A 12,340-nucleotide genomic window follows, 5' to 3' on the forward strand; every position below is an offset into this window, starting at 1 on the left:
TGTCTCCAGAAAAGATGAGATGATAGCAGCGCTGCATGAGAAGCATATTCCACTCATGGTTGATCTTCAGTGAGGCAGAAGAGCTCATGTCAGCGTGTTCATTGTGTGTGTGTGTGTCTGTTTGAATGTGTGTGTACAGTATGTAAGAGCTCACATCAGCCGTGTGATTCCTGTCAGAGGTGAAAGCAGGGCCAAGGGGGCTGCAGGGCCAAGGGGGCTGCATATCAGGCATGCCTCCTGGGCACAGGGCCCTATATGGCCTGGAGCTGCCTGCCTGCCTGCCTGCCTGCCTGCCTGCCTGCCTGCCTGCCTGCCTGCCTGCCTGCCTGTCTGCCTGGCCGCCTGGCCGCCTGTCTATCTGCCTGGCCGCCTGTCTATCTGCCTGCCTGCCTGCCTGCCTGTCTATCTGCCTGCCGGCCTACCTGGCCGCCTGGTCGCCTGTCTATCTGCCTGTCTATCTGCCTGTCTATCTGCCTGTCTATCTGCCTGCCTGCCTGCCTGGCTGCCTGTCTGCCTGCCTGTCTGTCTGTCTGTCTGTCTGCCTGTCTGCCTGTCTGTCTGTCTGTCTGTCTGTCTGTCTGTCTGTCTGTCTGTCTGTCTGTCTGTCTGTCTGCCTGTCTGCCTGCCTGCCTGCCTGCCTGCCTGCCTGCCTGCCTGCCTGCCTGCCTGCCTGTCTGCCTGTCTGTCTGTCTGTCTGTCTGTCTGTCTGCCTGTCTGTCTGCCTGGAGCTGGGTGCCGTCCCCAGCTGAAGACTGAGGCCTGGGGGCCATCCAAGGACGAGCTGTGTGTCCACCTGTGTGTTCCTGGATCTGTTGAAGTGTGGTGTGTCTGGCTGATGTGTCCTTTCATGCCCCCGTTAGTTCACCTTGTCGTGTGACACGCTCATATCCTCCCCGTCGCTCCTACAGTCACATGACTCCTACAGCACAAGAGAGAGGGAAGAAGGCAATATAGTAGAATGGACGGGATAGAAAGGAGGGACAGAAAGGGGGAAGGGAGAAGATAAGGAGCGAGGGGGGAGGGGAAGGGTTGGTGCTCAGACAGATGGATGGAAAAAGAGGGTGGTCCAGATTAAATTATACCCCCAAACTGGATGAGACAATCAGGGGGGCAAATGAAGGGACGAGCCGGTGAAGGTGCCCTTCATTCCTCCCCCAGTTCCTGTCTCCTCCTTCTGTCATTGTCTGCCTTACTCCCCTCCCTCCCTCCCTCCCTCCCTCCCTCCCTCCCTCCCTCCCTCCCTCCCTCCCTCCCTCCCTCCCTCCCTCCCTCCCTCCCTCCCTCCCTGCCTCCCTCCCTCCCTCCCTCCCTCCCTCCCTCCCTCCCTCCCTCCCTCCCTCCCTCCCTCCCTCCCTCCCTCCCTCCCTGCCTCCCTCCCTCCCTCCCTCCCTCCCTCCCTCCCTCCCTCCCTCCCTCCCTCCCTCCCTCCCTCCCTCCCTCCCTCCCTCCCTCCCTACATCCCCCACTCCTCTCTCCTTTTTTCTCTCATTCCCTCTCTCTGTCTGACCTCCTCTCATCAGAACCCACCTCATCTCACTGTGTTCAGAATACCAAGAGGCAGGGAGAGAGACAGGCAGGGAGAGAGAGAGGCAGGGAGAGAGAGAGGCAGGGAGAGAGAGAGGCAGGGAGAGAGAGAGGCAGGGAGAGACAGAGGCAGGGAGAGAGAGAGGCAGGGAGAGAGAGAGGCAGGGAGAGACAGAGGCAGGGAGAGAGAGAGGCAGGGAGAGAGAGAGGCAGGGAGAGAGAGAGAGAATCAAGATCAGAAAAAAACGTCTGCTATGGGGATATATATAGTGCAGTGAGTTAGTGACCCAGTAAGTAGCTTACATTTATTCATTTAGCAGAAGTAGCTTTGGATGAAAGTCTCTGCTAAATGAACACATTACTGTACAGACATCATGTTTGTGTACTTGTGTTCGATTGGCCAGGCTGCTGGTAGGAGCGCCCAAGGAGAAAGCCGAATCTCACGTCACAGCCAATGAAACTGGAGGAGTGTACACCTGCCCGATCAGCACTGACCAATCAGACTGCAGCAGGATGAACCTGATTGGCTCTGGTAAAAGCATTGTTATTCAGTTCCATCACTGTAGTGTCCGAGATAATGCTGTGATATTCTGTGATAATGCTTTGATATTCTTTGATCATACTGTGTTAACACTGCGGGATCACTCTGTTTGGGTTCCATGCCTGTGGTTCACAGACAAAGACCTGGTGAAGGGGGACCATGTGGAGGGAATGTGGTTGGGCGTGACCGTAGCCAGTCAGAGACAGCCAGGGGGGCGGGTCCTGGTGAGTCATTGTCCTAATTGGCTGCAAGGGTTATCACTCAGCTGTGGGCAGCAGTTTCCACAGGTTGGATCTCAACGTCAGTTGGTCATTAAGTAGACACATTTATCTAGAGTGACGTACATTTGTACATCCCCCCTCCTCCCCCCGTTCTCTCCTCTCCTCCCCCCTCCTCCTTCTCTACTCTCCTCCCCCTCCTCCTTCTTCCCCCTTCTCTCCCCTCCTCCCCCCTCTTCCTTCTCTCCCCTTCTCTACTCTCCTCCCCCCTCCTCCTTCTTCCCCCTTCTCTACTCTCCTCCCCCCTCCTCCTTCTTCCCCCTTCTCTCCCCTCCTCCCCCCTGTTCCTTCTTCCCCCTTCTCTCCCCTCCTCCCCCCTGTTCCTTCTTCCCCCTTTTCTCCTCTCCTCCCCCCCTCTCCCAGGCATGCGGTCATCGCTTTGTTAAGCTGTACGGGGTTCAGGAGCTGAGACAGATGATTGGGAAATGCTATGTCCGTGGCAACGATCTGCAGGACGTGTCTGACTGGCGCTGGCAGAAGCAGGTGTGCAACCATGAGGGCGAGATTAGCGACGAGGTCATGTGTAACATGGGCATCTCTGCTGCCATCATGGGTGATGAGGTCATCTTTGGCTCCCCAGGAAGCTACACGTGGCAAGGTCAGTCTGGGAGAGCAGAGCATGCTCACACACACACAATAGGCCTACACGTACACATACACACACACGTACACACACACACACAATAGGCCTACACATACATACACACACACAATAGGCCTACACGTACACCCACACACACACACAAAAGGCCTACAAATATAGTACAACTACATAGAGATGCAACGGGTATAGATTTTGATGGTACGCTTATATTCTGAGGACTAATCACAGTTTCACATTATTGTGCATGAATCAATTTCACAACACTAGTGATGTATAAAATTACATGAACATTCTTAAATTTGAGGTTTTATTGTACAACTATTTCTTTGATGACTTTTGTTTTTAACAGTTGCGGCCTTTTGAATCAGAAATCATAGTTACCAAAAGTGTGTGTGTGTGTGTGTGTTTGTGTGCGTGCTTATCTTTGTGTGTGTGTTTCCAGGTAACGTTCATGTATCCTGGAAGAACCCTAAAGATGAGTATCTCAGCAAAACCTATTCCCTCAGCAGCCTGCAAAGGCACCACATCTACATAGGTACGCTCCTGTCTAGGAACACATGATTGATTGTGTGTGTGTGTATGTTTATTTACACTGCATACGTGTGTTTGTGTGTGTGTGTGTGTGTGTATGTTTATATATACTGTATGTGTGTGTGTGTATGTGTATGTTTATATATACTGTATGTGTGTGTTTTCCAGGTTACTCTGTGGCGGAGGACCGCGCCCTGTTGAGCCAGGATGCCCTCACCGTGGTAACGGGGGCTCCTAAAGACAGCAAGGAAGATGCTCGCGGCTCAGTGATGCTGCTGACTCGGACGGCGTCAGCAAACGACCAGAGGGAGCAGCTGCTGCCCCACCTCACCCTGAGAGGAGAGCAGATGGGATCCTACTTCGGCAACGCTCTGGCCATCACTGACCTCAACAACGACGGGTAGGTTCCCTTTACACTTACACTCTCTGTCTCTCTCTGTCTCTGTCTCTCTCTCTGTCTCTCTCTCTCTCTCTCTCTCTCTCTCTCTCTCTCTCTCTCTCTCTCTCTCTCTCTCTCTCTCTCTCTCTCTCTCTGTCTCTCTCTGTCTCTCTCTGTCTCTCTCTGTCTCTCTCTCTCTCTCTCTGTCTCTCTCTCTCTCTCTCTCTCTCTCTCTCTCTCTGTCTCTCTCTGTCTCTCTCTGTCTCTCTCTCTCTCTCTCTCTCTCTCTCTCTCTCTCTCTCTCTCTCTCTCTCTCTCTCTCTGTCTCTCTCTCCCTCTGCCTCTCACAATAGGCATGTGTGCCCACACTCACCGTCTCGTGGCGTCTCCTTCCTCCTCCAGGTGGAACGACCTTGTGGTCGGAGCCCCGTTTTATTTCCACAAGAAGCTGGAGCAGGGCGGGGCCGTGTACGTTTTCATGAACGAGGGCGGAACGTTCCGCCAAAACGCCAGCGTCACGCTCAGGGGCCCGGCAGGCTCTGCCTTCGGGATGTCGGTGGTCGCCCTGGGAGACATCAACCAAGATGGCTTCCAAGGTAACCAACGTCAACAAACAATCGGAGTTGTGGCAAATGGGTATTTTAGTTGTATCTTGTGAAGGAGAATAAAATAAAATAAAAGTGTATAAGCGTCAAACAACTAGACTAGTCTGGCCCATGGATAGTCTGGCCTAGTACAGATTAGTGTCTTTACAAGTCTGACCTGTAGAATATTCCTGATAGCTGATTTGCTCCCTCACCCTCTGATCCTAGACTTAGCAGTGGGCGCTCCCTTCCATGGCACAGGAAGTGTGTCTATCTGGACAGGAAGTGCCCAGGGCATTTCCACAGAACCCAGTCAGGTACAGAGACAACACATGATGATGATGATGATGATGATGGTGATGATGATGGTGATGATGGTGATGATGATGATGATGGTGGTGATGATGATGATGATGGTGATGATGATGATGGTGATGGTGATGATGATGATGATGATGATGATGATGATGATGATGATGATGATGATGATGATGATGATGATGATGATGATGATGATGATGATGATGATGGTGATGATGCAGGTGATCGAGGGGAAGGATGTGGGCAGCGGGGTGTTCTCGACGTTTGGCTACAGCCTGAGTGCAGGACTGGATGTGGACCAGAACCGTTACCCAGACCTGCTGGTCGGCTCTCTGGACAACCACGTAGCTCTGCTCCGGTACTCACACACACACACACACGGTCACACACACTCACACACACTCACACAACACAACCACGTAGCTCTGCTCCGGTACTCACACACACACACAGTCACACACACTCACACACACTCACACAACACAACCACGTAGCTCTGCTCCGGTACTCACACACACACACAGTCACACACACTCACACACACTCACACAACACAACCACGTAGCTCTGCTCCGGTACTCACACACACACACACTCACACATATACACACACACACACACTCACACACACACACACACACACACACACACACACTCACACAACACAACCACGTAGCTCTGCTCCGGTACTCACACACACACACACACACTTACACACACTCACACACACACACACATTCACACCTACTCACACAACACAAGCACGTACTCACTTGAATATATATCAATAATATGAAATGTGTGTGTGTGTGTGTGTCAGAGCCCGTCCAGTGATCCACCTCAACCAGACTCTGAAGGTCTCTCCTCGGGTTGTGGATCCCAGTCAGTGTGATTACTGGTGAGACAGCTGTCACTCCCTACTCACACCCACACCTATATCAGTGAGACAGCTGTCACTCCCTGCTCACACCCACACCTACATCAGTGAGACAGCTGTCACTCCCTGCTCATACCCACACCTATATCAGTGAGACAGCTGTCACTCCCTGCTCACACCCACACCTACATCAGTGAGACAGCTGTCACTCCCTACTCACACCCACACCTACATCAGTGAGACAGCTGTCACTCCCTACTCACACCCACACCTACATCAGTGAGACAGCTGTCACTCCCTGCTCACACCCACACCTACATCAGTGAGACAGCTGTCACTCCCTGCTCACACCCACACCTACATCAGTGAGACAGCTGTCACTCCCTGCTCACACCCACACCTACATCAGTGAGACAGCTGTCACTCCCTGCTCACACCCACACCTACATCAGTGAGACAGCTGTCACTCCCTGCTCACACCCACACCTACATCAGTGAGACAGCTGTCACTCCCTGCTCACACCCACACCTACATCAGTGAGACAGCTGTCACTCCCTGCTCACACCCACACCTACATCAGTGTTGTGGAGTGCGTCCACATGTCTTTCATCTTACAAATTATAGTTTCATAAAAACATCATGTATCTTTAGATTATTTCTATGAATATCTCTGGTGTTATAGTTCATATTCATCTGGCAGAATGTGTTGTGTAATGTGCATATTGTGTGTGTGTGTGTGTGTGTGTTGCAGTGTGGAGGTGGAGGTGTGTTTCTCTTACACACTCAGCACAGGAGACAAAGAAGCGAAGAAGAACATCAGTACGTTTGTGTAACAAGCCAGTGTTTCCCACAGAATGGGATTCTATATGTGGCAGTAGGCAGGGGCGGAGCCAGACGCTGTAAACATTTGGGGCTCAGCCCAAACCTATGTCCTAGTATCGGTTCTCATGGGTAAACAGTTCATCCTACATATGTCTGACATGGGATCAGCCGTGGCTGAGGAAATGCATCATGGTAGATGGGAAGATCAGACCTCTGAGTGATGATTTGCATATTTAAGTTTGTTTTAAGAAGTAGCAGTTAGCTACTGTTAGATTCTAGTTCATTTCGGGGTCCTGTTGCCGTTGGTGACGAGTTACAGCTGTGACCCATGAAATCCGAACGTCCACATTGTGATGCAGTTGTTGTCTCAGTTGTCTCAGATTATTGATGCTGGGGTTGTGATGATGTCACCATGCCCTGTCATGCTGCCTCTCAAGGGCTCCTAGTGGACTTTTCCCTTTGCGCTAAAATGTCATTGGTTAAAGTGATTGATTGGCAGGATGAACCAGTCAATTAAAAGCCATTGTTAATGAAAGGGGAGGAGGATGGATAGCTACAACATTAGGTGACTACTCTCGAACCTTTGATGCTTACACAGAGACGTATACACAGATAAACACACACACACAAGTGGTCACCTATGCACACGCACACATGTAATCACACACACACACACACACACAGGCGTGTGCTCGCAGTGCTCAGGAGGGATGTAGGGGACGTGTCTAATAAGATGACTTCACAGGTTTGCCCTTGAATCTCCCCAGTCCCGCAGTGGGAACATAAATCATATTAGCTGCCTGACATTATTAGACAAATACATCTGCTGTTTGCTGGAGGTCACACACACATGGAAACACACACTTCTATGTACACACACATACACGGACACAAACAAACATTCAATGTATCTAATGTTGACACATTTATTGAAGCAAAGTCAGTATTCCGATTTTTCTTTTTCTTGGTGTTCAAATGTTGGTTCAAATTTCATATTAAACTATTGTTGATATATGTTTTGTGTAAATGGCCCACCCCCCTGTCTTCTCACTTTTATCTCCCCCCCTCCCCCCCTCCCCCCCCCCCCCTCCCCCCCTCCCCCCCTCCCCCCTCCCCCTCTCCCCCTCTCCCCCTCTCCCCCCCTCCCCCTCTCCCCCTCTCCCCCTCTCCCCCTCTCCCCCCTCCCCCTCTCCCCCTCTTTCTCTTTCAATCTCTCTCTCCCATCAGCCATGGAGTTCACAGTCAATGCCGACCTGTCTCGACACAACTCTCGGGTCCGTTTCCAAGACAACAATCAGGGAAGTTACACCGGTTTCCTGTCAATGCCGGCGACCAGGTGTCGAACACTGAAGCTGGGTCTGGTGGTGAGAGACCCACATGCACTATACAAGACTATTGCTACCAAACGACAACTTTACTTTTATCATACAAATACAAATAAGGCAGATAGAAAGTATAACAGAAAAGATGATTCAGTATTTACTACATTCACCTGTTTGCCTCTCAGACACCCCTCAGAGACAAGGTGGAGCCGGTGAAGTTCGCTCTCAACGTGTCCGTCTACCAAGGCCAAGCAGCCAAACAAGGGGGAACCCTGCAGAACCTGGACTCCTTTCCTGTGCTCAGCGAGAGCAAGGCCAGCCCCCTTAGTACCGAGGTGAGAACCCTAACATGAGGTCACCTGTGGTTCTACAACAACCTCTAGACCTGGAACCCTGTGGAGAACACACTGAAACATCACATTTCCATTGTTCCTATCATAACGTTAATGGATGGATACTTGTTGAGTTGGTTGTTTTTCAGTGTTTACCTCTTTCTCATCCTCTCTTTTCCTCCCTCCTACATGTCCCTTCCCCCCCCCTCCCCCCTCCCCTCCCCCTCCCCCCCCTCTCAGATCCACATCCAAAAGGAGTGTGGTCTAGATAACAGGTGTCAGAGTAACCTGCAGATGACGGCAGCGTTCACTAACGAGCAGCAGGTGCCCTTCCCCAGGTGAGGTCACCTGTTGAGCACAGGCACCTGCCTCTACCACCTCTGGGTCTACTCTGTCTCCATGCTTCTATCTTTGTGTGTGTGTGTGTGTGTGTGTGTGTAGTCGGGAGGGCCATCAGGTGTTCCAGTACAGCACCAGTGTCAAGAAGCTCCTATTGGTTGTCCATGTGACCAATTCTCCATCGCCAGGACAACCAGCAGAGGATGCCCACAATGCTTTGCTGAATATGACAATCCCCCCCTCGCTGCTGTTCTCTGGCGTGCGCTCTGAGGTCAGTGCACTCTAGTGCTGTCCAGCTCTCTCTAACAGACGCAGGCTCACACTGACTGTTCTGCTGTTTCGTGTGTTCTGTGTTCCACAGAGAGGGAGGGGCCCTGTGGTAGGCTGCACAGCGGAGAACATGGTTCTACTGTGTGAACTGGGGAACCCGTTTCCCAGCAAACAGAAGGTAGGGTTCTCCTCTGAAAGGTCAGATGCATGGTGTATACAGTTGCATGGTGTCAAGTGTTCAATCTATTCACTGTACTGTACTCTTCTCCTCTCATATCCTCTCCTCTCTTCTCTTATTCATATCAGACTCAGATCCAACTTATTTTTGAGACTTCTGAAATCAGCCTGGACACCAAGCAGATAAACACTCAGCTGCAACTTTCCACGTGAGTCGCAGACACACACACACAAACACACGTTAAGACCTAGTATGGCCTTTGACCTTAGTGAAACCCTAAAGCTCACGGCTTCGTGTTCCTCTTAGGCTGAGTGAACAGAGTGACCTCCAGCCTCTTCCTCTGCTCATGGTGGTGGAGTACTCCCTGGAGACCTCCTTTACCTTGTGAGTCCCCTACCTGCCTGCCTGCCTGCCTGCCTGCCAACCCACCCAACTTCGTGTTTGTGGTATTAGCAGTGTGTTTTTCCTCTTCTGTTCCTCCTCCAGGGTGAAACAGCCAGGCCTAACCCTGTTTAGCGGTGAGGTGAGGGGGGAGTCAGCCATGAAGACCACGCTAGATGTGGGAAGTCCAGTCCAGCTCACATTTGAGGTCAATACATTATACAACATTACAGATTTGATCAAGTTACTCATTTGTCATTTTATTGTATCCTAATAGGTTACTCAGTTTGGAATAAATTGTTATTCACTGACCAGATGTGACCAATGCAGTAACAGTAACCCTGCCACAGCCATGAGTAGATTTCAAACCGATCTAAGATTCAAACGTAAGACAGACAGTGATGACTCTCTTCGTGGTCAGCTCAGAGGAATGCCTGAACTTCCTGGTTACAAACAGCTCCTCATTTCCTGATCCTCTCTCTGTCTCATAGGTCAACATTAACGGCAAGCCCCTAGGTGGACTTGGCCACCTGGAGGTGGAGTTTGATTGGCCGTGGGAGTTAGCCAATGGGAAGTGGCTGTTGTACCTCACGGAGATTGAGACTTTTGGAACGTCTGACACCCACTGTGTTCCCCCTGGTGACATTGTGAACCCACTCGAACTCTTGGTAACCATGAGTGACCTCTGACCCCAGACCTCTGACCTCTGACCCACTAACATATCTGCTGATTGTAATATGTCTCATTTAACATTTATTTCTCCTTCCCTAAACTTCCCAAATTTCTCTCTCTCTCTTTCAATCACTTTTCACGCACATTTTCTCTCTCTCTCTCTCTCTCTCTCTCTCTCCCTCTCTCTCTCTCTCTCTCTCTCTCTCTCCCTCCCTCTCTCTCTCTCTCTCTCTCTCTCTCTCTCTTCCTCTGTCTGTCTTCGCACACCTCTCTTCCTAGTTACCGGAGGAGGAAACCAGGAAGAGAGGTAAGAGAGAGGTGGAGTCAGTTAAAGGGGAGGAGCGAGGAGAAACCAGGGCCGCCCTTAACTTGCAGGGCCGTCGCAAGAAGACCTTCCAACTGGTCAGAAAATGAAGCATTCACACACACACACACACACACACACAACACACTTATGTGGGCTTCATGGCTAACCATCTGTCTATGCCAGCTTCATGGCTAATCATCTTAATGTTGCCCCCCCCAGGACTGCGTCGGTGGTGCAGCTCGCTGTGTCAAGTTCATCTGCCCCCTGAGGAACATGAGCCGGTCTGCCAGGCTGGTGGTGAAGGCCAGGCTGTGGAACAGCACCATGCTGGAGGTCAGAGGTCACCTCCCAGCCACACCAGCATGCTACCTTCATTGGGGAAGTCACTGACCTGACATGAGGGGACTGGTAGTAGCAGTGAGAAGTATTCCAATGGGGGCTGAGGAAGTGTGTGTGTGTGGTGTGTGTGTGTGGGGTGTGTGTGTGTGTGTGTGTGTGTGTGTGTGTGTGTGTGTGTGTATGTGTGTGTGTGTGTGCAGGACTTCACTGAGGCGTGGAGAGTGACAGTGAAAGGCCTGGCTACTCTGAAACTGGTGACAGATAAACCCACCATCGGCATGGACACTCAATCCAGAGAGGTAATAACACAGTCACACCATAGTCATAACAACAGTCGCAACACAGCACAGTCAGAATAGAGGCGTGGTACAGTCGTAACCTGTCAACAATGCTAAACAACGTGGAGACAAGGATGATGCTGATGATGATAACAGTGATGACAGTGAGTCGTCCCTCCTCACCCCCATCCTGTACCCCCCCCGACCCTCTCCAGTTCACCCTGCAGGTGGACCCAGAGCTGGGGGAGGAGGCTCTGTACCAGGCCCCTCTCTGGATCATCATCGTGTCGGCGGTGGCAGGAGTCCTACTGCTGGGCCTTATCATCATCCTCATGTGGAAGGTAGGGAACGAGTGTGTGGTCAGTAGAGAGTGTCTGTGTGTGTTTCTGAGTGATACTACCCAGAAACCGTGGCACAGGTCATGTCAGTGAATAAAGACTAGTGACCACGGCTCCCACGGCGACCATGGCTACGTCTTCCATGGTCCCCGTGGCAACAGCATAGGCCCTGTTGTGATGTGTTCTGCCCCTCCCCCCTCCTCCGCTGGCCAGTGCGGGTTCTTCAAGCGGGCCAGCACCAGGAAGCTGTACGAGGCCAAGGCCCAGAAGGCCCAGATGAAGACCCAGCCCTCGGAGGTGGAGCGGCTGAACGAGGAGCACTGAGGATGGGCAAGATGAGCCGCAAGGTCCCCTGGCTCCATGTACTGGGTCCCCTGGGTAAAACTGCACCTCTGCTCGCCCCAGAGCTCCTCTCTGCCCCCTCTGGTGCCCTCTCTTCTGGGGTGCTGATTATGCTCAACTCTTAATCTTCAACTCACTTCTTTTCATCTGCCTGTTTGAAGCTCACTTATAAGTGTTTTTCCTACTGAGCCGTAACTCTTGAGACTCCTTTTCTTCCGTGTTTAAGCTCCGTGCTTTGAACGGCACGAGGGTCCGGCTGCTGCCTCACAGACTCCTGCTCTTCATCCCTTCTCATGTCTGTCCCACTAAACCGCTCAGCAGAGATTACTGTGTTGTGTGGCTGGTCTGTGTTATTTGCAATCTCTCAGCTGTTGAATGGAGATATTCATGCTGAATAAGTGTTGTGTGTGTGTGTTGTGTGTGTGTGTGTGTGTGTGTGTGTGTGTGAGTGCAGTGTGGCTTCTTTCAGAGGGAGCGGCCCTGTCAGAGCGTGCCTACCTACCACGGCGTAAAGATCGGCAAGGAGGAGCGTTACCAGGACAACGATGGCTTCCTCATCCAGGAGCCACCCACCAACAAGAAGATTAAAAAACACTGGATCACTAACTGGACTGAGATGTAACTACTGTCTTCCTGAACCCCCCCCCCCTCCTAACCCCCCCAGGCCAGGCCAGCCAACTGCCTGTTGATGCTCTCAGAGGATGGGAGGGGGTCCCCAGGCCTAATAACCTGTGTAAATATACTCTTGATGTATGTTTGATTGGAATCAGTGTCAGCACT

At 51.6% G+C, this 12,340-nt stretch overlaps 1 protein-coding gene across 2 annotated transcripts in view; it reads left to right on the plus strand.

Annotated features, from left to right (window-relative positions):
• LOC146252886 (integrin alpha-3-like) overlaps nucleotides 1-12,145 on the plus strand; it is a 26,338-nt gene extending 14,193 nt beyond the window's left edge. For both annotated transcript variants that reach the window (XM_084678642.1, XM_084678643.1), the window contains exons 2-26: nucleotides 1,929-2,056; nucleotides 2,201-2,289; nucleotides 2,707-2,941; nucleotides 3,390-3,482; nucleotides 3,647-3,878; nucleotides 4,260-4,453; nucleotides 4,670-4,758; nucleotides 4,984-5,120; nucleotides 5,583-5,660; nucleotides 6,392-6,459; nucleotides 7,690-7,826; nucleotides 7,970-8,119; nucleotides 8,357-8,454; nucleotides 8,558-8,726; nucleotides 8,817-8,903; nucleotides 9,032-9,111; nucleotides 9,210-9,287; nucleotides 9,390-9,492; nucleotides 9,776-9,952; nucleotides 10,236-10,358; nucleotides 10,483-10,596; nucleotides 10,803-10,901; nucleotides 11,096-11,221; nucleotides 11,432-11,596; nucleotides 12,015-12,145. In XM_084678642.1, coding sequence (XP_084534768.1) covers nucleotides 1,929-2,056; nucleotides 2,201-2,289; nucleotides 2,707-2,941; nucleotides 3,390-3,482; nucleotides 3,647-3,878; nucleotides 4,260-4,453; nucleotides 4,670-4,758; nucleotides 4,984-5,120; nucleotides 5,583-5,660; nucleotides 6,392-6,459; nucleotides 7,690-7,826; nucleotides 7,970-8,119; nucleotides 8,357-8,454; nucleotides 8,558-8,726; nucleotides 8,817-8,903; nucleotides 9,032-9,111; nucleotides 9,210-9,287; nucleotides 9,390-9,492; nucleotides 9,776-9,952; nucleotides 10,236-10,358; nucleotides 10,483-10,596; nucleotides 10,803-10,901; nucleotides 11,096-11,221; nucleotides 11,432-11,542 — 2,995 coding nt within the window. In that variant the 3' untranslated portion in view covers nucleotides 11,543-11,596; nucleotides 12,015-12,145. The remainder of the gene's footprint in view (nucleotides 1-1,928; nucleotides 2,057-2,200; nucleotides 2,290-2,706; nucleotides 2,942-3,389; nucleotides 3,483-3,646; nucleotides 3,879-4,259; nucleotides 4,454-4,669; nucleotides 4,759-4,983; nucleotides 5,121-5,582; nucleotides 5,661-6,391; nucleotides 6,460-7,689; nucleotides 7,827-7,969; nucleotides 8,120-8,356; nucleotides 8,455-8,557; nucleotides 8,727-8,816; nucleotides 8,904-9,031; nucleotides 9,112-9,209; nucleotides 9,288-9,389; nucleotides 9,493-9,775; nucleotides 9,953-10,235; nucleotides 10,359-10,482; nucleotides 10,597-10,802; nucleotides 10,902-11,095; nucleotides 11,222-11,431; nucleotides 11,597-12,014) is intronic.
• Nucleotides 12,146-12,340: the final 195 nt, after the last annotated feature.

The sequence above is a fragment of the Hypomesus nipponensis genome, chromosome 17, assembly GCF_054491055.1.
Source record: "Hypomesus nipponensis isolate SF chromosome 17, ASM5449105v1, whole genome shotgun sequence".
Lineage (NCBI taxonomy): Eukaryota > Metazoa > Chordata > Actinopteri > Osmeriformes > Osmeridae > Hypomesus > Hypomesus nipponensis.